This window comes from Amblyomma maculatum, chromosome 5, assembly GCF_055883805.1.
Source record: "Amblyomma maculatum isolate TAMU_Amacu chromosome 5, ASM5588380v1, whole genome shotgun sequence".
In the NCBI taxonomy this organism is placed as follows: Eukaryota; Metazoa; Arthropoda; class Arachnida; order Ixodida; family Ixodidae; genus Amblyomma; species Amblyomma maculatum.
Window position 1 is genome coordinate 43,729,017 of NC_139348.1, and position 22,431 is coordinate 43,751,447.

A 22,431-nucleotide genomic window follows, 5' to 3' on the forward strand; every position below is an offset into this window, starting at 1 on the left:
CATCCGTGATTGCTTCTACGTGTGACATCCACGTGTGACAGGGCACGTTAGGGCACCGCTACGAGCAGAAGGCGTGATTCGGCTAAGTATTGGGCGGCTAGTCCTCTTTTTCTGTTTTCCCCTGCGCATTTGCGCTTTTCACCGTGTTGATAACGCTCGCAGAGAGATTGTAACTGTAAAGTGATGTCTACGCAGTCTCCCGGCCGCGTATTTGGGTTTGCTTGGGACGGTGGCTCCGCGAGAGACAAATGACAGAAGAGACGAAGAAAGCGGGCTGTTCCGGCCAGCGGCTATCACTCCCCGCACCTCTCGCTCATTGGGTGCTGCGCGCGCGCCCCTTTTGTCGCCGCGCTTCTGGACGTCCTGCTCCCTGCACCTCTCGCTTGTTGGGTGTTGCGCGCGCGCGCTTTTTGTCGCCGCGCTTCTGGACGTTCTGCTGCTGAACGTTTTTTGCCCTGTAACGTCGTTTGTGCGCTTCACTGCCTACCTGCCGGGTAACGTCGCGTGTGCACGCTTCGGGCTGCTGCTGAATTTTTCGTTCGTGTAGCGCCGCACGCGCGCTCTTGGCTTCTGCTGAACTGTGCACGCTTCGGGCTGCTGCTGAATTTTTCGTTCGTGTAGCGCCGTACGCGCGCTCTTGGCTTCTGCTGAACTTTTTGCCTGCATTACCGGCTTCATTGTCGTAGTGCGCTGCAGCAGAAGGCGACACTCCTGCCAAAGAAGTAGCAGCATTCTTCGGGGCTTGTGCTGTCCGTACGTGAAACTATGGCGGCTTCTTTGCCATTCACATGCGAGCTCGACAACGACAACAGCGTCGAGAACGTCAAATGCTTTCGTGTCGCCCTCAACACTGATGGGGACGCGTACGAGTGGCTGAGCAGCTACAGCAATGCTACGAGTACGTCGTGGGTAGTCGACTGGGAAGTGGCCGATCCTAAAAGGTATTTTACTACCTGACTTGGCATGTGCTCGTTCCTTATAGTTTTCTCTTGATTAACTAATTTTGCTTACACCCAATGTTCTCTCTACTGAACTGAGTTTTGGTTGTTTCATTTTGTGTGATAGTATCTGTGCATTCAATTTGTTGATGGCCCAGCATCATAATGCACAAGTTAATGTGGCTTCTTAGATGAAGAATAAATGAGTATAGTGTAATTTCAATGTATCATTTTTCTAATATATGAATTGAAACAAAAGTCTGCTTAGTTATGCTGGAATGTAAATTTATATTTTTAGATTGTAAGCTCTACTTCTTGGGATGCAACTTTGAATTCGCCTGGCATCATCCAAATGACCTTGAGTGGACATACCGCACTTTTCTTACGCCAAAAACTAATCTTTATTTTTAGGTGTCCACAGAAAAAGACAAATACTGCAACTTTCTTTTCCCATAAACCACTTATTATTATTAACAATCGCAGAATGAAACGGCAGTATGACCTGGTGCAGATGTCCACCAAAAACCTGCACCTTACTTTCCCCCAAAACACACTTAAAGTAAAAATATATAAAAAGCATAATAAAAAGTGGTGGGCCATTCTACTTTCCAATTTATTTCCAACCTACAAGTCGGGGGTCCCCCATGGAAAAAGCTACCACAGACAGCTTGACTGGGCCTTGGGGGCCTACAGGCAGCATCTCGCAGTGCATTTCACAGCAAAATAAAAATGGATATGAACATGAGAGCAAAAGCAGCGTTTACACTTCCTAAAGAATTATACACACATCAGATATCATAAATGAATATGAACATCACAGTAATATTCATTGCCTCATCATAAAATTTGTTGATTCGTGTCTAAATGCGCTAGGTGGAGCAGTAAAGTCAATGTGGGCTTTAGGTTTATTATAAAGTGATGGTATGCGGTAGTCAAGAGTGGCCCGGCCATAATTTTTTTTCGTGTATGTGGCACTGGTTTTACTTCCCTACGTAAGCTGTAAGCATGCAAGGGATGTGTGTATCATTTGGAGGGGTACATTTATGCATATAGAAAGACAGTTTGTGATCATATAATTTAGTTGCTTTAAGCATATGATGTTTAGTAAACAAGCGATCAGTAAATAGCTGGCTAGGGTTTCCATAAAAGTTGTCAAGAATTCGTAGCACCTTTTTTTGTAGCCGCTCTAGTTTATTATAATTATGGATGGTTGTAGCTCCTCAAACTAAAATGCAATATGAAAGACTAGAGTAGAAATTAGCAAAACATATTGCTTTTTTGAGCTTTACTGGAAGTAATCCTCTCAGCTTATAGAGACAGCCAACTGTTTTGCTTAATTCTATCGCCAACTTGCTAGCATGTGTGTTCCACGACATGGTTTCTTCAAACCAGACGCCTACAAATTTTTCTGAAGTCACACACTGCAATGCTGCACCTTGAAAGTGTAGGACTAGCTCAGTGTCACAGACTTTGTTATGAGGCTCGAAATAATACATTTAGGATTTTTAACATTCAAAGTTTGCTCAAATAACTATTTATGACAGTGTTCAATTTGGTAAAGGTTTGTGCGGAGAAAAAAATATTTGTGTCATCAGCGTACATGACCAGTTTCGGTGAAAGAGGCAAATTGCACGTCATTAATACATGTCGGGATACATGTAAAAACTGGGATGTGGTCACTGATATAAAGGGAAAGCACACCTGATAAGCACTGGTCACAATGTACAATTGGTAATGCAGATATCTAGAAGTGTGGCACCGGTATCGGTAACATGGGTAGGCAAGGAAATTATATTCGAACAAGTGGAAGCGCGAAGTATGGTTTCTAGGCACTCAGAAGATGAATCTTCACCAAGCATATTGATATTCACATCACCCATAACTAAGAAGGCTCCTAGCATTGAATGGAGGCTTGACAACAAAGTTTTCATTAATTCAAAAAATTGGGTTTTGTATCCTAATAGTGGCCTATGGACAGCTGCTATAAGAATATTTTTTACCCGTACCATAAAGCACTCAACACTGGTGTAATGCATGGTTATTCGCCGAGAACTTCGCAGGCAATTGAGGCTTTGCTTTTTACCTCTTAAGGTGAAGCTTGAGCATCCCCCTAATGCAAACCCCCTCTACAACCTTGCTAAAGCATGTCGAACCATACTTCCCATAGCTTTTGCTTGTGACTATTTTGAAGCCATTCTTATAGCCCCCCATTTTTTCCCTAGGATTGTATTCCACAAAAGGTGGAGATGCCAGCATAGCAGTCGCAACAAGACTGCTGGCCGGAATGCTACAAACTGCCCAGCCTTCGTTGACATAAAAGTCAAGAAAGTCACAAAGGACACAAAGAAGAGGGATGGCTTTTTGAAGCGAACTGTGCCGCTGCCTGCTGTCATCAGGGTCAGGGATGACCATAATCATGCTACTGACTGCGCGGATGGCCTGCGGTTGCTGCGGAGCACGTCTGACACTCGGGCAGCATTTCATTCCTACTTTAATGATGGCCACAGCCCAGCAGAGGCCATAGCACTACACCAACGAAAGCTGGAAGTAGAGGATGACGGGCTAGAAAAACTGGCGAGTGGTGCTGTAAACCCGAGTGCCAACACAGTCTACAACTGGTACCGGGTCTGGCGGAAGGAACACTTTGGCAGTACTGCAGATCCTTTGACTAAGCTGGCTGAAAAGGCACCAGCCTATCTTCATAACGGTAAGTTGCAATATGCTCAACAGTACTATGTGATGGAGAAATTTTTTTTTTGCGATTTTATAGGCTCAGGGCATAAATCCATAACGTTGTTGCAGCCTGGAAAGGCCGACATCTGAGGTTGCATTACAGTTTTCTTTTCCCTTCTAGAGGCCACGTCAGGCTTTAACCATAAAGCTTCGGAGCAATGGCCATGCAAGTCTCCACTTTTCAATACCTGGAACTTTGAGATTTGCAGCCCAAACAGTCAGTTTTCTGTCTCGTGAACATTGTGCCTGCCACAGGAACCGCTAACATAGTAATAGGCCTGGTGCATGAAAATGCAATGTAGACAAATCCCACTGGTTTCATGTGGTATTTAATGTTTTAGCGTTACAAGCTGCAGTGAATATTTTCATATCTTAAACTTGTCATGAGCATGCATCTAGCCTGTGAGAGTTGATAGTGGGTATAACATGTTAAGTTGGCAGGAGCAATATAAAGTGACATGTCTGTGTTTGTACTGCGTCACATAAAATACCCCAGAAAAAAGATTGAATGGCTAAGATTCAAAACCATGAATTTCTCACAGCCTCATAGACACCATATGATTGCCATGTTACTTACTGGATAAGGTGAACATGGCTTATACTAAGTGAAATGCAAAATCTCGTGATATGAAGGTGAAAAAAAGGGTGAATGCACCATAAGAATGATACGGTGCAAACAAGGCATAAAAGAAAGTGTACAATAGCCTATAAAAGATGTTTGCAGTCATTAGCTTGATAACTGTTTGCCAGCAGTGAAACCTTACTCCTGGGTAGCACAAACAGTAATTATTTCGTCTTTTTTGTGTCCTGTTTAATGATCCGACATCTAAAATATCATTTATGAAAAACTTCCCAATTCAATCAACCACACTATCAAAATAAAAAAAGAAATTCCTCTGCGTGTTTTCCATGATTCCAGAGACTTCTGACTTTTGTTACATGCACAGCTCTACAAAGCCCTCAATTATATACGCATATCTGCTCAGCAAGGGCGCCCTATTAAAAATCGGTTTTAAAAATTATGTGTGGAAAGCCATGATAAACAGTAAACTGTATTGGGTGAGTTAAAAGTAGTTCACATTGTGGAAAAGTGCAAAAGAGACAAAGGACAGAGAAAGGAGAGGACGACACGGGTGCTGTCTAACAACTAAGATTTATTAGAAAGTATATACGGTGCAATGTGCGAAACCAAAACAAAACATCAAGGATTATGCTGCAATGAAAGGCACTTATAAATGAAGGCTATCTCATTTCCTTGTAACACAAAAGACTGTTATGCTACGCATGTGACCGGCTTCTTAGCAATGCAGTAAGCTTCAAAAATATCCCTGCCTATCTGGTTGTTGCTGTAGTAATGGGTTGTAGTGTTATGCAAAGCCAGATAGCAATTATGCTTTCTGGTAGGCTGGAGTCTTTCTTACACACGGAATTGAAGCTTACAGGTTTGTCATGTAGTATAACAGCAATGTTTTGTGTCTCAGAATATTTACATAATTTTCTTTTCATGCTGTATTTACTACTGCTTTCATGAAAGTTTGAGAATCCGAAATAAAATTTCTCATTACCACCTATTATTTACACTTGAAATGTATACAAAATATAGTGCATTCACTTCATTCTATTTTCATGTGTTAATTTAATGCAGGCATCACATTATTTCCGGTCAAAAATAAGTAAATAACCTAAACGGAGGCCATTTGCTACACAACAAGGGTGGGACCAAAGAGGGTCTTACTGCTCCTGATATCACAGAAGCACAGGCGGTTCTCGCACAATTGCTGCCTTCCCCATATAGTCATTTGTGAACACATTTCTACTCTCTAATAAATTATCTTTCAGGCAAAAGAAATAATTGTATTGATCAACACCACAAATTAGATGATATAAATATTCTCCCTAATGCTTTCCTTCATTTCAGTGACTGTCAGCCTTACCCTTTCTCCACAATGAAATCATGCCATACTAGGCATCTCTCTTGGCCTGTATATACCTACCTAAAGGTTTAGAAAAATTCAGAAATTGTTGTCATCATAATCACAGATGAACACCACACTTAATGCATACTAATGCTCTGAAGTTTCACTTTCTAAGAACAATTTCCGAGTGGCAAGCTCTACCTCTACAAATGGTATTGATTACCATTGGCAACAAACTTTATAGCATATTTTAGAAAATGCATTTGTCGTATACTGCAATTTTATTTCATGTTTTTAATTAATGTTTGCCTTCTCATTGCATTTTGCTTTTATTTTCTACCTCCCTGCTTGGATCTAAAGAAAGGTCTCTATTATTTTGTACGAAAATAGTGTTCTGGTTACGTCACATGAAGCATTGACACAGTCGATAGTACAAGGTTAAAAGCACGTGTCACCTTTCGCAGGGATCGATGTCAGGATCACAAAATCTGAAGATGGTACCAGCTGGGCAGCTCTTATAGTCACCCAAATTATGAAGAGGACGCAAGGGCTGACTTCTGCCAAGGAGATTATATTCATCGACAGCACAGCCTCATGCGATGAGTCCCAAAGCAGCGTAACGCTGGTACTTGCAGCAACCGTGGTTGGAGCGCTGCCGCTAGCGGTCCTGCTGCACAGCTCTCAAAGCAGCGAGAGCTACAAAGCTGCTTTTGGCCTGCTCAAGCAGAGCTACCCGACGTGCTTCGGTGGTGCTCATGTAAGCATTAATGTGCATAGTGTTCATAACGGACCAAGTCATAATTTTAGTTAGGTGCACAATTGTGAATTGATCTTGCCTCTCTCCTGCTCTGTTGGAAAGGGGGAGAACAAAATGAAACGTTCTGCAAATTTAATCTGACCTGTTGCATACACAAATCAACTTATAAATTTTCACCACCACAGTTTTTAAATAATAATTCCCAAAGACTATGTAATAAAAATACAGCATTAGCTTCCAATTCATTTTATAAGGTAATAGGCAAAGGCTATAAAAATTCTACATATCGTGATCATCAGCCAGACTATACCCACTGTAGGGCGAGGACCTCTCCCATATTCCTCCAACTAACCCAGTTCTGTGCTAGCTGCATCCACTTGACACCTGCAAACTTCTTAACCTCATCTGCCCACCTAACTTTCTGTCTCCCCCTGCTACGCTTTCCTGCCTTTGGAATCCAGTTTGTTACCGTCAGCTACCAGTGGTTGTCTTCTCTATGCAATACATGCCCTGGCCATGCCCATTTCTTCTTCCTGTTCTCCACTAGAATGTCATTAGATATTTTTCTGACCTACCCGACACGCTTCCTATTTCTGAACATTACCCCCGCCATTTTTCATTCTATAGCCCTCTGCGTTGCCCTGAACTTAAGTAGAACCCTTTGTGTTAGCCTCCACATTTCAGCCCCATAGGTGAGTACAGGTAAGACGTCACTGTTATCCACTTTCCTCTTGAGCGGTACCGATAAACTGCTAGTCATAATCTGCGAGTACTTGCCAAATGCGCTCCATCCCAATCTTATTCTCCTGGTTATTTCCCTTTCATGATCCAGATCTGTGGTTACTACCTGTCCTAAGTGGACATATTGTTAAGGAAAGAACAGAGTGGTAAACGCTAGTTCACTCTTAGACGCACACCACACACCGCACACCACAGAACGAAGTTAGCTAGGCCTGAGCGTCGTCTTCTTCACTACTTCGCATCAGCACGTCGTCGTCGTGTCGATATACTGTGCTCCGTAACAATGTTTTCCAACCACTTCCAGTGCTTCGCTACCTATAGTAAATTTCTGTTCCTTCCCTAGGCTGTCGAACACTACCCTAGTCTTCTGCATATTAATTTTTAGGCCCACTTTTCTGCTTTTCCTATCTACGTCATCAATGGTTCTTAGCAATTCATCCCCGGAGTTACTTAGCAAGGCAATATCATTAGCAAATCGTAGATTACATGTAATAATCGTTAGTCCTGTTGCGAGCATTTTTTCTTAATGACTTCAAGCTTCAAATGGCTCACTAGGAGAAGGCAAAAGCATACATATTTTTTCGGTTTCTTTTGCTGTTGCATGGCTTCAAATCCTGCTTGATCACTGAAAGCCCAGTTCAGTCAATTGTGCCACGGCACATATAAGTAGCAGCTGTATGCTTTGTAATCAAGGTGACAGGCAGTGGTGTTACAAGTGTGAGCAACATACCTTATATTTTATCCTTTTTCCGCTGGCATATTGACATCACAGCATCATATTACTGTCTACATGACTTAAAGAGGCAGTCTTCTGATTTTTTTTTCTATTATTTTCTTGCATCACCTAAAAGCTCATTTTCCAAACTGATAAATATTTGGCTGCGGCACTGAGGAACCCAGCTCAGCCACTTAAAACACAATTTTTCAGTATGATAGTCTCATTTTCTCATTGGCGGACAGTGTCTATAAACCCTTACTTTGGATACATGAAATATAGTTAGCATAGTATTCTGAAACTCATAGGAAAAAGAAACTGTCACGCCTTTTATGTGGCTTGCAGTGGCAATCTTGAGGATGACATTAACCAAAATGCAGACTTTCCAAACCTATAGGTAAGGGAACTAAAATATATTTAATTAAAGTAGGCAGATATGAACTAAATATAACTGGTATTTTTTAAGACCTTGAAGTACAAGGGGAAAACAAGTGCTGCGACAGTTATAGCAATGATGTGGACTTAGCACTTTCTCCTTCAAAGCATTTTATTAAAAGCGGATCAAGCAAAAGTAAATGATGATAGTTGCTGCACTTTACTGAGAGAAACGCAGGCTGTCTTAAGTTGATATGAACAAAAATAGCTTTCTTTATGATGCTTTGGCATAGTTATGAAATGTACATTCACTTCATCCGCTGCAGGGAGCGCCCATGTAAGTGGCAAAGAGAGGACACGGCACCTGCCACCATCTGCTCAAACCTTACTTTCTCAATGAATGAAAAGATAAATTTGGGTTTAATCTGCAATTTCTGCCCTCGTTACTGCCATCAAGTGGTCAGATTTACCAGAATACGCTAATATTTATAGTCATTTATGACACCAGACTGTCCCTTTAAGTTCCATGATTAACAGATGAGCCGTCTCGATAAACTGTGATTTTCCAATATCAGTGTGGCCATATTTTTAAGCCTGTGGTCTAATGAAACCATGAGGGGAAAACGCCTCCTCAATAGTATAGTCTGCTTCTTCTTTGTGACCTTTGTCTCTCTGGCTTTGCTACCCGAAGGCTTCTAACAGATAGCAATGTGCACATCTTGTACTATTATAATAAGTGTTTCTGTTTACTGCAACTAAGATACAAAATATTACTCATATTTGTCAGGCTCCCGAAGCATTCATGACAGACAATTCGGCAGCAGAAAAAGCTGCCTTACAAGCAACATGGCCTGAGGGGAAGCAACTCCTCTGCCACTTCCACGTGGCCCAGGCAGAGTGGCGCTGGCTTCACGCATCACGTGACATCAGCAGGGAGGAGAAACGAGATTTGATGACAGCATTTCAGAAGGTAAATGCAAATGAAGCATGCTATACTTTTGCTGACCACCTCATTGTTAAAGGATCTCAGGTGATCGAAATTAGACCTCAGCCCTCCACTATGGCATTGTGCATAGCCCAGGTAACTTTTGAGATGAAGTCCACGTACCTTACTATGTCATGCCATACCTCATTTTTTTTGTGTCTGAATTTGGTTTGGAAACCAATATGGCTGTGGGATACTGCATTTATCAAAATGCATAAAATAATTGGTTAGCAGCGTAATGCTGTGAGATGAGCCCAGATTTGAAATGTACTCTAATAAAATGATGTGAACAACAGTTTCGAGGATGTGGTTAGAAAATGTTTTGCATTTTCATAAAAACAACTTGCAACTTTCAAAGGAAGTGAGCCCTTCTGTGCTCTGGACTAGCGCCTAATTTCTTTTTACACCCACTCACCTCAGGTACATCAATATTATACTTGTAATCTAAATGAGCATTATGCATTCTGTGCGCCGCCTGTAGGGGCACCACTTAAAGCTACCTATCAGCGGCGGCAGGAAGCATGGACGGGGCACAATCTCTGGCTGCCCCATTGCTAGAGCAAGCATGACAGAGGTTCACATTTTAATTTGCCCTTTGTGCAGGTGCATGGAAATTATTTCTGGTGGCAGCATCCGAAAAGGAAGAGAACTTATCAAAAGTGGACATGTGTTCGATGTCGCATCTTTGTGGGATGGCTCATTCCACACTCATTAGAAGTACTTGTCGCACACACGTGTCATTAAGTCAAGCTATCTATGCTGCTTATCACGAGTACAGAACCTCTTTTTGTGCTTTGAAACAAATGCCTACGCTTAAACAATGCGTTTCAAAAAAAGAACCTGACAAGTCCTATATTTTTTCCTCGAGTCCAACTGGTGCCTGCTTTGTGCACCCAGTCAAGCGGCTATCAAGAGAAGCACGCGCGACAGAATGTCAGAATTACACCTGTAAACAGGTGAACAAGCGGAACACTATTTTGCAATAATTTTCTCTGCCTTTATAAGTCGGCAAGGTTGCAAAGCGTCATTGCAATAGTGAGAGAGCACCATTTGTAGCTACAAGCAGGACTGTTTCAAGTACCATTAGATTTTTGTGCGACAAATGCCCACTCTCGAGCAGTGTTCGAAACATATGAGAAACTGTAGTGGACATCTCTGCATAACTTACCTGCCAACGTGGATGGTGAAAATCACACATCGTGGTTGTGGAATTATCCTTTTTGCGTATAGTATGCACACATTGCAAGACGTGCTTGGTCGTAAACTATAACAGTTTTTAAGTGCATTCAGTAATTCTTATTGACCTTTTCACCTCAGTGTTAAACTTTGCATTCTACACAGTCTATATTTTTTTTGTCAGAAGGCTGTCATCACAGCATTTTTGTCTCGATAGATGAGAAGCTTCGCTTGAAAACTTTGCACCATGCAACTACCTGACTTGCATTACCCACGTTGAAATGGACAGCAGAACAGAAAAAAATTACCTTTGTTGCCTCTCAGATGTTCCCGGCTTAGAGTACCTTAATTCATTTATTTCTCGCCACTAATAAAATGATGGCTGCAGAGTCTGCTGTTTTTTTTTTGGCTTCTAAGGACAGACATTTTAAAGAAAGCAAAGGAAATGTGTGCCAGCAAACAAGCTGGAGAAGTTTAGTTATGAAATGAGTTCAGGTAAATATAATATCAAACCTGTCAAAGAATCTTACACCCAAACGGTTGCAAATTACATACAAATGAGAAAGTAGAATAAGAAACCTTTAAGAAAAACCCATAGTCATGACATATGTTCCATGTTAGCAGAAAAATGTTTCAAAGCAATTACATATGTATCAATATTCCAACTTAATGATTGCTAGAAACTGAATTATTTGCATTATTAAGAGCTACATCATGCCAATCTGGCAAATATGCACAACAAATGATATTCTGCAACTAACCGAAAATTGAAGAGCCAGCTGTGCAAAATCTAGAACGATTAGTATGCAAACACTAGAAATGTTTCTCGGTTTGCACGTCGCCTATGTAAACTCACAGGTGCACAAACTATCCAAAGTCATGAGGGAATGAATGATGCCATCTATGTTGCTTTCAGTTCAACAAATTATCACTGTGCAAAAGACATGAATTTGTCAGTTGCGATGAGTAAAACAATTATGCAACTTCCTTTCGCATGCAATTATAAAAGCAACACTCAAAATGCACTGATGATGATTGACTAGCTACAGATTGCATTAGTATACATGTTCCACTCCAGCAGCAAAAATTAAGAAAGTAAGGTGACATGTGCAGCTCTAATTTTTTTCTCCGATAGGAGACAATCCAGTGTTGTCTTTTTCCTCGCTTGTAAAAACGGGCAGGAAACTTGCAGAAAAACATTGCAGAGAAGCTTTTGTAGATGTTTGAACACCTCACTACATAAGTTTGTTTTTATTTCACCCAGACCTTACATGAAAAAAATATCTGATTGATTGAGATTTTTATAATCTATGACTTTCAACTGGGTTCTAATGCGAGGAGAGAGGGTGCTGGAAGCCACGTCTGTCATTTGTGGCACCGATGACAGGTGACTCAGAGTGTATTTGAAAACTATGCACTGCTGCAGGATTGTGCTTGTCCGTGATTTACAGTAAAAGCTCGTTAATTCGAACTATCGAATGGCCTCGAAAAAACTGACAAGAACCATTTACATTACGGTAAATTTATCCTGGGCCGAAGCGGGCTGAAATGGGGCTGAAACGTGGAGGCTAACCAAGAGAGTTCTACTTAAGTTGAGGACAACCCAGAGGGCTATGGAACGAAAATGGTAGGGGTACCATTAAGAGATAGGAAGCGTATAGAGTGGGTATAAGAAATAACTCAAATTACCGACATTCTAGTGGAAATTAAGAAGAAGAAATGGGCATGGGCAGGACATGTAGTGCGAAGAGAGGATAACCGATGGTCGCTTAGGGTAACAAACTGGATTCCAAGAGAAGGAAAGCGTAGCAGGGGGTGGCAGAAAGTCAGGTGGGTGGATGAGATTAAGAAGTTCGCGGGGGTCATGTGGATGCAGCTAGCACAGAACCGGGTTAAGTGGAAATATGGGAGAGGCCTTCGCACTGCAGTGGGTATAGTCAGGCTGATGATGATGATGAAATTTATCCTATTTGCTCGCGACCCGCTTAATGAACTCATCCATCTACCCCCGGTTTTAGGCTGAGAATTTGAAAAAAAAAAACAAAAAAAAAAACAGGCGTCACCCGTTTGCAGTCCCTCCATTTTGCGCTGCCACGGTGGGTCGCAAGGTCGGCACCGCAGTTCTTGGCAGTGCGCCAAGATGCTGCGCAACGATAACATCACCATGTCTACCTTTTGACGTTGGCTTCAGCGGGGGGGGGGGGGGGGGGTAAAGCCCTTGGCAGTGTGCCAGCACTTGCCTGGCTGTGCAAGCCCCATTTTCAGTACATTCGCTTTACCTTGCCATGTGTGATTGGAGCGGGCGTCGTCTACTGCCTTGCGCGATGCTAAAAGGCTGCTAAAAGACAGCGTCGGGATTGCCGTCATGATCGCGGCTGACCCGTGTGCTTTCGTTGACGACTGATGGGAGGAAAGATGGAAGACATTCGCAAAAAAAAAAAATTTCCCACGTACCCCGAACCCGTAGCACCCGTCCGAAGTCATAGCCTTTTATGGTCGTTGGCTGGGACCGCGCTGACAGTGCTTATGCATATTTCTGAATTAACACGGTTCGAAGTAACAAGTTTTAGTTGCGAATTGTGCCGTCGCCAACGCCAACCCTGCCACCGGTCATGGCACCATTTAGGCTTTATGCACTCTTGCATGGTTTTACCTGGTTTCATCCATCCCCATTGGACGTGCACAGCCTCTGACTATGCTGAGGTATTTTTTTTTTTGCCACATGCTGCGCACCAAGCCACTCAGACACAGCGGCGTGTAGTTCGAATTATCCGTAACGGATCCGACTCCCTCCGAATCAACAGGCTTTTTTGCATACAGACCTCAATGGAGCTTGGCCGGACTAAGTAATGCAGTTCTAATTATCCGAAAACTCGAATTATCAAGGTTCGAACTAACAAGCTTTCATTTATACACAATTTTTGATGGTCATGAATGAAAAAAATTTTCATAACTTTCAACTGCGTATTCCACTATAACGTTTCACCACCAAACTGGAGGTGAAACGAAAGAAAATTAATGAAATAATAACAAATTGGCAAATTTTTCTATTCTATTCGCTTCCTTCCTCCTCCTTTCACTACTGTTCATTTAAGGAGGAGTATTCAGCTCTTTTAGGATTTTAAATCCTGTGGCCTTCCTTGCACTTACACGCAGCAGCAGCAGTACTCAAAGCATAGTAGACAAAGAAATGATGATGGTAGAACAACAGAACACCTGTCGTTTGTCAGCTATGCCCAGATTGCGGGTGACTGCAAGTTTTTCATCATTGTATATAAGTTCACTGCGAGGCAAAGGCCTGTGTCATGCCACTCCAATTCATCGTTCAGGACAATGTACTGTTGGGCTGGTTGCCAAGAGTTGAAACTTCATGCCATTTTTACATTATGCCTGTCCTGTGAATGCAAAAGCTAATCCTGTCCTGTGCAAACCGTGCCCTCACAGCACCTGTAGACTGCCCAACCTCGTACGCTTACTTGACTGATATCTCAACTATGTTTGCCCTCTCTTCGAAGGCTCTGCATACATACCCTGCTCATGCCCATGTCTGCTTCATTTCAACCAGGATATCATTAACTCGCATTTGTTCCCTGACCCACTCCACTCACTTCCATAATTTAGTGTTACAGCAAAAAATTTCCACTGCTCAGCTGCCTGCTACACCATTAGTGTAGTTTTAATCCTTTTTTCCAGCCTTCAAATTCTGTTCTCTTGGCATTTCTCCAATGTAATGTTGAATATTATTTGTGTTGTGTCTATATTAATCTTCAGACTCAGTGGGGTGCTTTGTCAGTTTAGTTTCATTTGAGGCTCTGTAGTTGGTCCCTCCAAGTCATTTTCTTTTCGTATAATGCGCCTAAAATGCACAGTGTCCCTGTTGAAGATAACTGAGTGATTTTGTACGTTACAGCTACTGTACCAAATGCAATCATTAGTATTCCAGAATCATCTCGTTGCATCTCATTATAAAATAAAAGTGGTAAGTCCACATGCCACTGCTGAAAGATGCAAAACAAGGAGTGCGATGCGAATATATTTAGTACAAGGCAATATGTAATGTGCATTTTATAATATTCCCTGCAGATAATGTATGCATCATCGATGGAGGAGCTGGATGCTGCAACGGCGGAGCTTCAGGCAAAATCCCACAAGGGATATGTGGAGCGAGTCACGGCTTTCCTGAAGCGAAAAACGGAATGGGTGCTCCTCTTCCGTGCTGGGATACTGACTCGAGGCCACAACACCAACAATTTTGCGGAGGCCTCAGTCCGTATTCTGAAAGACGTCGTCCTTGGAAGGCAGAAAGCCTATAATGCCGTTGCCCTCGTTGACATTGTCAGCACTGTATGGGAGGGCTACTTCCAGAAAAGGTTACTAAAGTATGCCTACAACCGTGTGCCAGCCCAGAAGCTCTTTTATGACAAGCTGCTGCAAAGGATGCCTGAGAACGCTGTTGCCACTATCCATCCCCTTGGTGACCATCTGTACGAAGTCCCCAGCGGACAAGATGACGGGAAAATTTACCAAGTGTGGCAAGACGTCGGCATTTGCACTTGTCGAGCCGGCCAACAGGGAGCGTTCTGCAAACATCAGGCGCTAGTGCACAGCACCTATGGTGGAGGGTTCCCCAATGCTCCTGCCCTGGATGCCCAAGACCGGCACCAGCTAGCGTGGCTTGCCGAGGGCGACAAGTGCCAACCTGCTGCCTTTTTCCGTGACTTCCGCACAACTACATTGGACCAGCCAGGAAGCAGTGTTGGCAATTCTGCACCAGAACTGTCACCTCACGACTTTTCTGAAGGTGCCACAAGTTTGCCTGAAGCGATGGATGTTGAGCCACAGCTTGATGTTGGGGCGTCAACTTCTAGTCAACAGTGCAAAGAGGTATGGTCTATATTTGCTTCTTTCATACATTACAGCTAATGTTTAAACTTAGATATTCTTTTTCCAACATTCACAGAACATTTTAGTGCGCATTTCTAAAACCAGTTTTAGAGTTTGTCAATTATTTTCATTAATTACATAGTAAAGTTTCCTGATCACCTACGTTGCCTTTTGCTGTGTAGTGGAAATCAATTATGTTGGCTGTTTTGTGACTCAAGCAGTTGACTTGATACCACATTATGCACATGCAGTTATACCTCAAGCTTTGTATGTTTAATAAGAAAGCATTGCTATTATATAAAAAAGGACAAGTAAATGATGGATCCATCAAGCTGAAATGCAAACAGACAGTAACATTTAAACACTTATCTGACCCGCTAGCATTGAGTTGTGCAACAAGTCAGGGTGAGAGAACTGTGTAATTTCTATTTTTATGGCACCGATGCAACTGCTCACTCAATAATCACAGTGAGCAGAATTCGATGTTTATGAGCAATTTCGGATCATGGAAGCTATACCTCGTTTCACCTATTAAATATCCTAAAATAAATAAATAAAAGAATTGATGTTGATCAAACAGCACTTTAAGAGCTCAAACCAAGATGCTGAGCTTCTAGTCTGCATGCAAGTTAGTTTAAGGTAGGAAAATGTTGCCTCAAATTGCATGTCATTATCAATTCAGCACCACCACCATAATGTCACTCCTTTGGCTTTTATACTTTGTTAATTTTAAGCAATAACACAAAGTAAATCCTGCTATGCTGGCACCCAACTGCAGTAGCATGCTAGAAACACATTTTTGCTGAAAACATGATCTCAAATATTTTCAAACCTTACTTCTATCACATTTGTTTGCTTTAAATTGAAAACTTGAAACCATTTTGTGATGCATTAGTCATATGGGCAAACAGTTCGAAACTAATCTAGCATAAATTTTGCACTTATTGAGCAACGCTCTCAAGGCAAAGGAATTGATTAATCTTTTATCCGAAATTCCGATAGATCACCATCAAAGAAAACAGCATCTGTGTATGCTTCCTTTGCTTGCAATGACTTGAATTAAATCTTAAGTATGCTGGAATGAGCCTCTGCATTCCTTATTCCTGTGTCTTTAACGTCAAGTAGCTTTTTCAACTGAATTAGTTGAAACTATCTTGATGTGTTAACACCATAAGTGCAGTTACAGTAATCAACCTTCACTTTTTATGCTGAATCCATTTCAGAAATGAACGTAGCAATGAGCAATAGCATTGACAGTGAAGGAGGAATGAGTGCAATGTAAGAGTTACCTAGTCTTAGTGCGGCAACAGTTACATGCCACCACCATGAGTGACAGTTTGCTCATGCGCAGTTCTGCTGTGCTTGCACAACCTACATTGCAGAAAAAGAGCAGTCATGAACTGAATACATTGTTTGAAAGGTTTAAAGGAGTTGTATGAAGCACATAAGTTGTAATGCACCACTTCATATGTATATACTGGAATGAATGTTCAGCTAAATTTTGACAGCTACCATTTTTCCTTGAATGCAAAGCTAAATATTTTACTGCCCAATGAAGAGTCAGATATTCTGTTAAAATGATCTTACAACAAGAAAATTTATTTCATTTTTTGATATTTTCTTGCATTACAAGATGCTCTTTTGTATAAGTTTCATCAATCGGAAGCTGTGAGCCCTCAACATTCAAATATGTGTCACATAACGAGCAGTGACGGTGAAGTGAGAAACTCATTGCAGTAGCTCATTGTTTTTTCAGGCTCTTAATCATTTGGACATGCATAATTTGGATTCAATGCACCCCTGAAAGTTCCTTCATCATGATGATGATGAAGAAGAAGGAACTTTCAGGGGTGCATTTTCACGACCGAAGTTTCGGACTTTGTGGCATCCGAAAGTTCAATTTTCCGGACTGAAATTGGCGCTAGCAATAGCATGGAAATCATTTTCCAGAAAAAGGCTTGTTCTTTTGGCATTATATAGATGCGACCGACTGTCGTCGCGTCGAACTGCTTTTGTGCAGTCGTGAAGGGGCCATCTCGGATTTCAGCACAGTCATTCAGACAGACTAGTTTGCCTCTTTGTTCATCATTGCCACTTGAGGCAGTGGTAATAGCAAAATGCCCTTCGTTACGACCTCAGACTGGAAATCATTTTCAGATCAGACTGAAAATGAAACATGAGCATCGTCCACCGTGGCTTCAAATATATAACCCTTCCCGCTGAAAGGTGTGTGTTTGGAGGGGACAGTACAATCGCAGAAGCTCTCTCGTTCAGCTTGTTTTTTTCCCTTCAGTTCCATCTTGCAGTTTTCGTGAACGCTGTTACTGATGGAAACAATGTTATTGCTTTGCAACGGTGCCGCAGTGGTTAGGGCGCTCGGCTGCTGTCCTCGGGGATGTGGAATCGAATCGCGGCTGTGACAGCCGCTTTTCAATGGAGGCTAAAAGCAAGGCCCCCATCTGCTGTACGATGTCAGTGCACTTCAAGGAACCGTAGGTGGTTGAACTTTCCGGAACCTCCCATTATGGCGTCTCACATAGCCCGAGCCCCTTTAGGACGAACTACACAAACCGAACCAAACATCACTGCCTCGCGTCGGGCACTCAATTCATTCGTGGCATGAGCACGACCTGCATCTGAGTCAATGTTGTGAAGAGGCATGGGATGAGGAAAGCATGACTGACCGAGGTAGCCCAAATGAAGTTATAATGGTGAAGAGTCGAGTAAAACATCGCTAGGCAAGACGGGACATGCGAAGGAAAGACACATGCACTGAGTAGCAACCAAATAGTTTATTGCCACAGGTGAGGCAGCGATATAAAGGAAACAACATAAGATCAACACAAAAAAAGGAAGTGCACAACCACACTACAACTTGATGAATGAAGTTTAGGGAAGAGAGGCGGAACAAAATTTTTGATCGTCCATATGTTTGGTGGTAATGAAGCTAGATGAGATTGAAAGTTTTTGCGTTGAGGAGAGGATTGATGGAATACCTATTCCTCGTGCGTGTTGTATAGTTTTTGTTAAATACCTTTTCTAGCTGCTGAGAAGAGCTGTGTATGCTCAGGAAGCACACCTTGAACATCACTTAAGGAGTACTAAAAGTTTCATTGTCACATCAAGATTTAGCAACACACTGGCAAAGTGTGCCATGAAGTGCTCCATGATATGTGTGCATTTTCTGCAGCACATTTACAGATAATGTAAGTGAAACCTTCACAAAGTAGAGAAAAAATTTGGAGGACGCTTAAGCTTCGCCTTCAAGAGTGGAACGCGATAGCGTTATTGCACCTCGTCGAGAAAACATATTAAACGCAAGGGCAGCGTTCGGCGCGGCAACGAAACGTGCGCCTGAGCAAGCGGAACGAAGCAAAGAACTCGGTGTCTCGGAGGGAGAAAGCCGGGCAGCGACGTGCCATGAAGGCGGACGCGATCATGGGGCTGACGCCTTGATGAGATCGTCCTCTATCTCGCTTGGGAGCACCACGCAGAAGCATGATTCATCGGAAGCAGCTCGGCACACATCGCAGGGGACGCTTTCCCAGCAGAAGCGCTACGGCGCAGCGATCACGTCAGAGGTGTCCGGCATCAGACGCTGCACCTAGCAATCGCGCTGTGAGCGGAAAGAGGAGCCGCGTCGCCTAAACACCACTGTTCGAGTGACGCACGCTGGATGTTGGAAGGGGAGAGAGCGAGAAAACTTAGTAAACGCAAGGGTATTGGGGCATCCTCGCACCGGTACCCGCGCGGCCCGAAGGGGAGAAGCGGGTGAGTGAAGATAGTGATCTAAAAGGAAAGACGCTTGATTTTACAACCCGTGATGGTGCACGGCGAAACGTCAGGGGCGAGTGGCGCGCCACGTGTCGGGGCAGCGCCGCAGTTTGCGAGGAGGGGTTCTTCTGTATTTGCCGTTTATGAAGTGCATGCCGGGATTTATCGCTCACGGCCAAACGCCGCCGCCGACACCGGCTTTTCTGCGACACGAGCTCTTTAACGCTACCGCGTTAAAATGCAAGTCCTGTAGGTTTCAAAGGCCCAAAGGAGGTCCTAAGTAGAACTTTTAATAATAGTTTGAGTCACTTTCTTCTTTTTCTGCATTTTCATTGCAGTTGTACCTTAGTAAGGTTGAAAGTTGGGCGAGTTGAATCTGGTTCATTTTGAAGGTAGCGCGAAAAACGAGGACCAAGAGTAGAAGAGTAGACCAAGAGGTCGTGTTGTGTCCTTCTACTCTTGGTCCTCGTTTTTCGCGCTACCTTCAAAATGAGTTGTACCTTACCCTGACTATGATTCATCTAATCAACAACTGCAAGTTTGGAGAGTGCAAATCCAAGGGGGGGGGGGGTAAATGAAACTCATCTCAAAGTAAATAAATGCAAGCTGAAAGTGCACAGAGCAATTGTTCCTGAAATATAGTTTGCAGAGTAAGTACCTCAAAATTTCTAATACAAAATATTTAGGTCAGCTCTGACTCATTGTATCTTAGCATTCACATATGTTGCCACCAAATGCGAGGTCGTGCAAAGATATTGCTTTTCTGTCTGTAGCGGCACAGCAGTGACACTAGATGACAGTTTAGCTTCATATTTTGATTGTGACGTGTCATCTGGTCATAATGTCGAAAATTCTGTTGAATTTCAGTTTAGCACAAGCTTATTGAGCATTGTCTTGCTTGCTAGCAAGAGCCATCTATTTATTAATCACTAATGTATAGATGACCATATGTACAGCGGTGCTTCTTGAATAAAATTTCATTGGAACAGAAAAATAATTCACACATTCAACAAGGTTCATGCTGCACAAACATATCAGCACTTTTTTACTGCATGCTACATGACTATGCTTTTTCCTACATGACTAAATGACGAAGACATTACTGTTACTCCGTTACTCTCTGAATGATTTACTGTGCTGTGACATTTTCATTTTTGACTTAGACCAAGTGGGATGTCGGTGGCTATCACCTTTTCTTCCAGGTAAATGTTTGCAGCTCAATGTGATGATCATAGCATTGTGGTCAGAGTAGTTCACACTAATGTATTTATGAGCAGTCTTTGATCACTGCTTGTTTCTGGAAGGCTAGATTTGTGCAAGTGTTTCGCTAAATTTACATAGATCCTTTTAGAACTGACAGACCTTTAGGATACTTTAACTCTGCCTTTCAGGGTGTGGCACGACAGCATTAATGGCTCCCATGTATGACTGTTCTTCCGGATCCTCGTTCATATACGTGCACTTTGCTATTTTAACTATAAGACAGCACTTCGTTTCTGACTAATTTTTCGGTTTCCTTTTTTTGTGTGTTATCTCGCACATGCTCCCTAGCATCTAGTTTTAAGATGCCACGTTGTGTGAAACACTATGCGACATAGATATAGAGCTGTACGAATGTGCCTGCGTCGTGTAGGGGTGGTGTGTGTGATTGAAAATTCAAGGGTCTAGGATTCAATTCTCATCTCACCCTCTGTAAAGAGCTCCTGCTAACTTAGCCATGCCATGTGGTTCCATGACGTCACACAACTTGCTTGTCATTCTTTATCTAGGCATGTCACCTGCCAGCCATTACTTGTTAGAGATTTGCTCGTCACTCTCCATAGATAGTGCCGGTTTTTCTGCCAAATGGGAACCGTAGTACTGTTGTTTTCACGTTGTTGCCAAGTACAGGAGGTGTTCAAATCTAACAGAGCACCTATTTAATCAAAATTTTCTCATGCTTTCCAGGGGAAAGTGACACAGTTACTTGGGTCCATATGCTAGCGCACCAGTGCCACGTGCTAACACATAAGCTGCGTATTAATAGTATTCACTAAAAAAAATTTGTTGTGGTTTAGCAATAGCAATGGTGGAAGCTTCTTTTGCCTGCTACATTATTCCCTTATCACGGCCTGTCAGTGTAAGGTGCTGCATTATTGGGGACACTTAAGCTCATCCTTTAAGAATATGACGCGAGAGCGTAAGCTACCAGTCCACATATAAATGAGAAGGGTTCTATGCTGCTGAACCGAATGTGGATCAATAGTATTAGCTGCCGGTGACTTAGCAATCTTCTTCGTCTTCTTCGTGGCTGTTCAAGGTCAAACGTGGCCCTTCCCGGGACGGCGCGACGGGCCGAAACCTGGTGCAGTATTGCTATCGTAATCATACATGTCAGAAAAGTATTCAATACCAACACATGTTCCATGTATGATAGTCCTCTAGCAATTATGCAATTATACTTATTAAGAAACACTACCCCATACCCCACCCCAGCATATCGCAAACTTTATGCTCTCCCATCTGATGTACGGCATAAATTTCCTACTTTGCCTTGATCCATTGCATTTACCTTTTGTGAACTTCAGTAGAAATAGGTTCCGTACATTTGAATATCCAACTAAACAAATCCCAAACACATTAATTTTATGCAAGGATGAAAAGAAGAGTCAAGAAGTAAAGTACAATACTATTGTTACATTTGGGACTGTAGTATGCCACTAATGTAAACAAATTCGATGGCTTGTCTTTGCAGATTACTGCTGAGCTACTAAAGCAGATCCAGGAGGAGGAGTGGCGTTTCCATTCCGTGGTCGGAGAAAACCCGGTTTACCTGACCCTTCTTCAGCGGCAGCTGGCAGAAATGAAAAAAGTGCTGAGGGAACCTCAAATAATGGCATCCTACATTGCTACAATTGCTGCATATGCTAGTGCAAGGAGGCGTGGCCGAGTCATCAAAGTGCAGCCAACCAGTGTTGCAAGGCGTCGTGCTGGTGTGACACGAGATGGAGCCAGGGTGCGTGCTGGTCGTCCTTGCAAAAGCCTCGGCAACAAGAAAACGAAGCGGGCACATAACTTGAAAGAAAGTGTCAAGAGCGGTGTGCCACACGTGAAGTCGCACGGGATGGGACATTGATGGGGGCATGCTTTTTGCAGGTACTGAACATGCACTCCATGGTGTGTTGTGGTCTGCATTTGAAGGGACACTGAGAACATATTGAAGGTGGCATGTAAAGATGCACTACTTCGGTTTGGTTTATGGGGTTTAACGTCCCAAAGCGACTGGGGCTATGAGAGAAGCCGTAGTGGAGGACTCCGGAAATTTGGGCCACCTGGGGTTCTTTAACATGCACTGACATCACACAGCACACGGACGCCTTGCTTTTCGTCTCCATAGAAAACCTACCGCTGCAACTGGGATTCAATCCTGCGACCTTGGGTTCAGCAGTAAGCGTACT

At 42.8% G+C, this 22,431-nt stretch overlaps 4 protein-coding genes across 17 annotated transcripts in view; all 4 read left to right on the plus strand.

Moving 5' to 3' along the window:
* LOC146188193 (sodium-dependent nutrient amino acid transporter 1-like) overlaps positions 1 to 22,431 on the plus strand; it is a 351,255-nt gene that overhangs the window by 41,905 nt on the left and 286,919 nt on the right. The window lies entirely within an intron of this gene.
* LOC146188194 (uncharacterized) lies at positions 764 to 3,761 on the plus strand. The gene is made up of 2 exons (XM_084603400.1): positions 764 to 941; positions 3,161 to 3,761. Exons 1-2 carry the CDS (start codon positions 766 to 768, stop codon positions 3,759 to 3,761), a joined length of 777 nt encoding a protein of 258 aa, XP_084459526.1. The 5' UTR covers positions 764 to 765.
* On the plus strand, positions 6,114 to 22,131 carry LOC146188195 (uncharacterized). Its single transcript, XM_084603670.1, has 3 exons — positions 6,114 to 6,344; positions 8,963 to 9,145; positions 21,729 to 22,131. Exons 1-3 carry the CDS (start codon positions 6,120 to 6,122, stop codon positions 22,107 to 22,109), a joined length of 789 nt encoding a protein of 262 aa, XP_084459796.1. The 5' UTR covers positions 6,114 to 6,119; the 3' UTR covers positions 22,110 to 22,131.
* LOC146188196 (uncharacterized) lies at positions 14,270 to 20,220 on the plus strand. Its single transcript, XM_084603401.1, has 2 exons — positions 14,270 to 15,220; positions 20,158 to 20,220. Exons 1-2 carry the CDS (start codon positions 14,423 to 14,425, stop codon positions 20,218 to 20,220), a joined length of 861 nt encoding a protein of 286 aa, XP_084459527.1. The 5' UTR covers positions 14,270 to 14,422.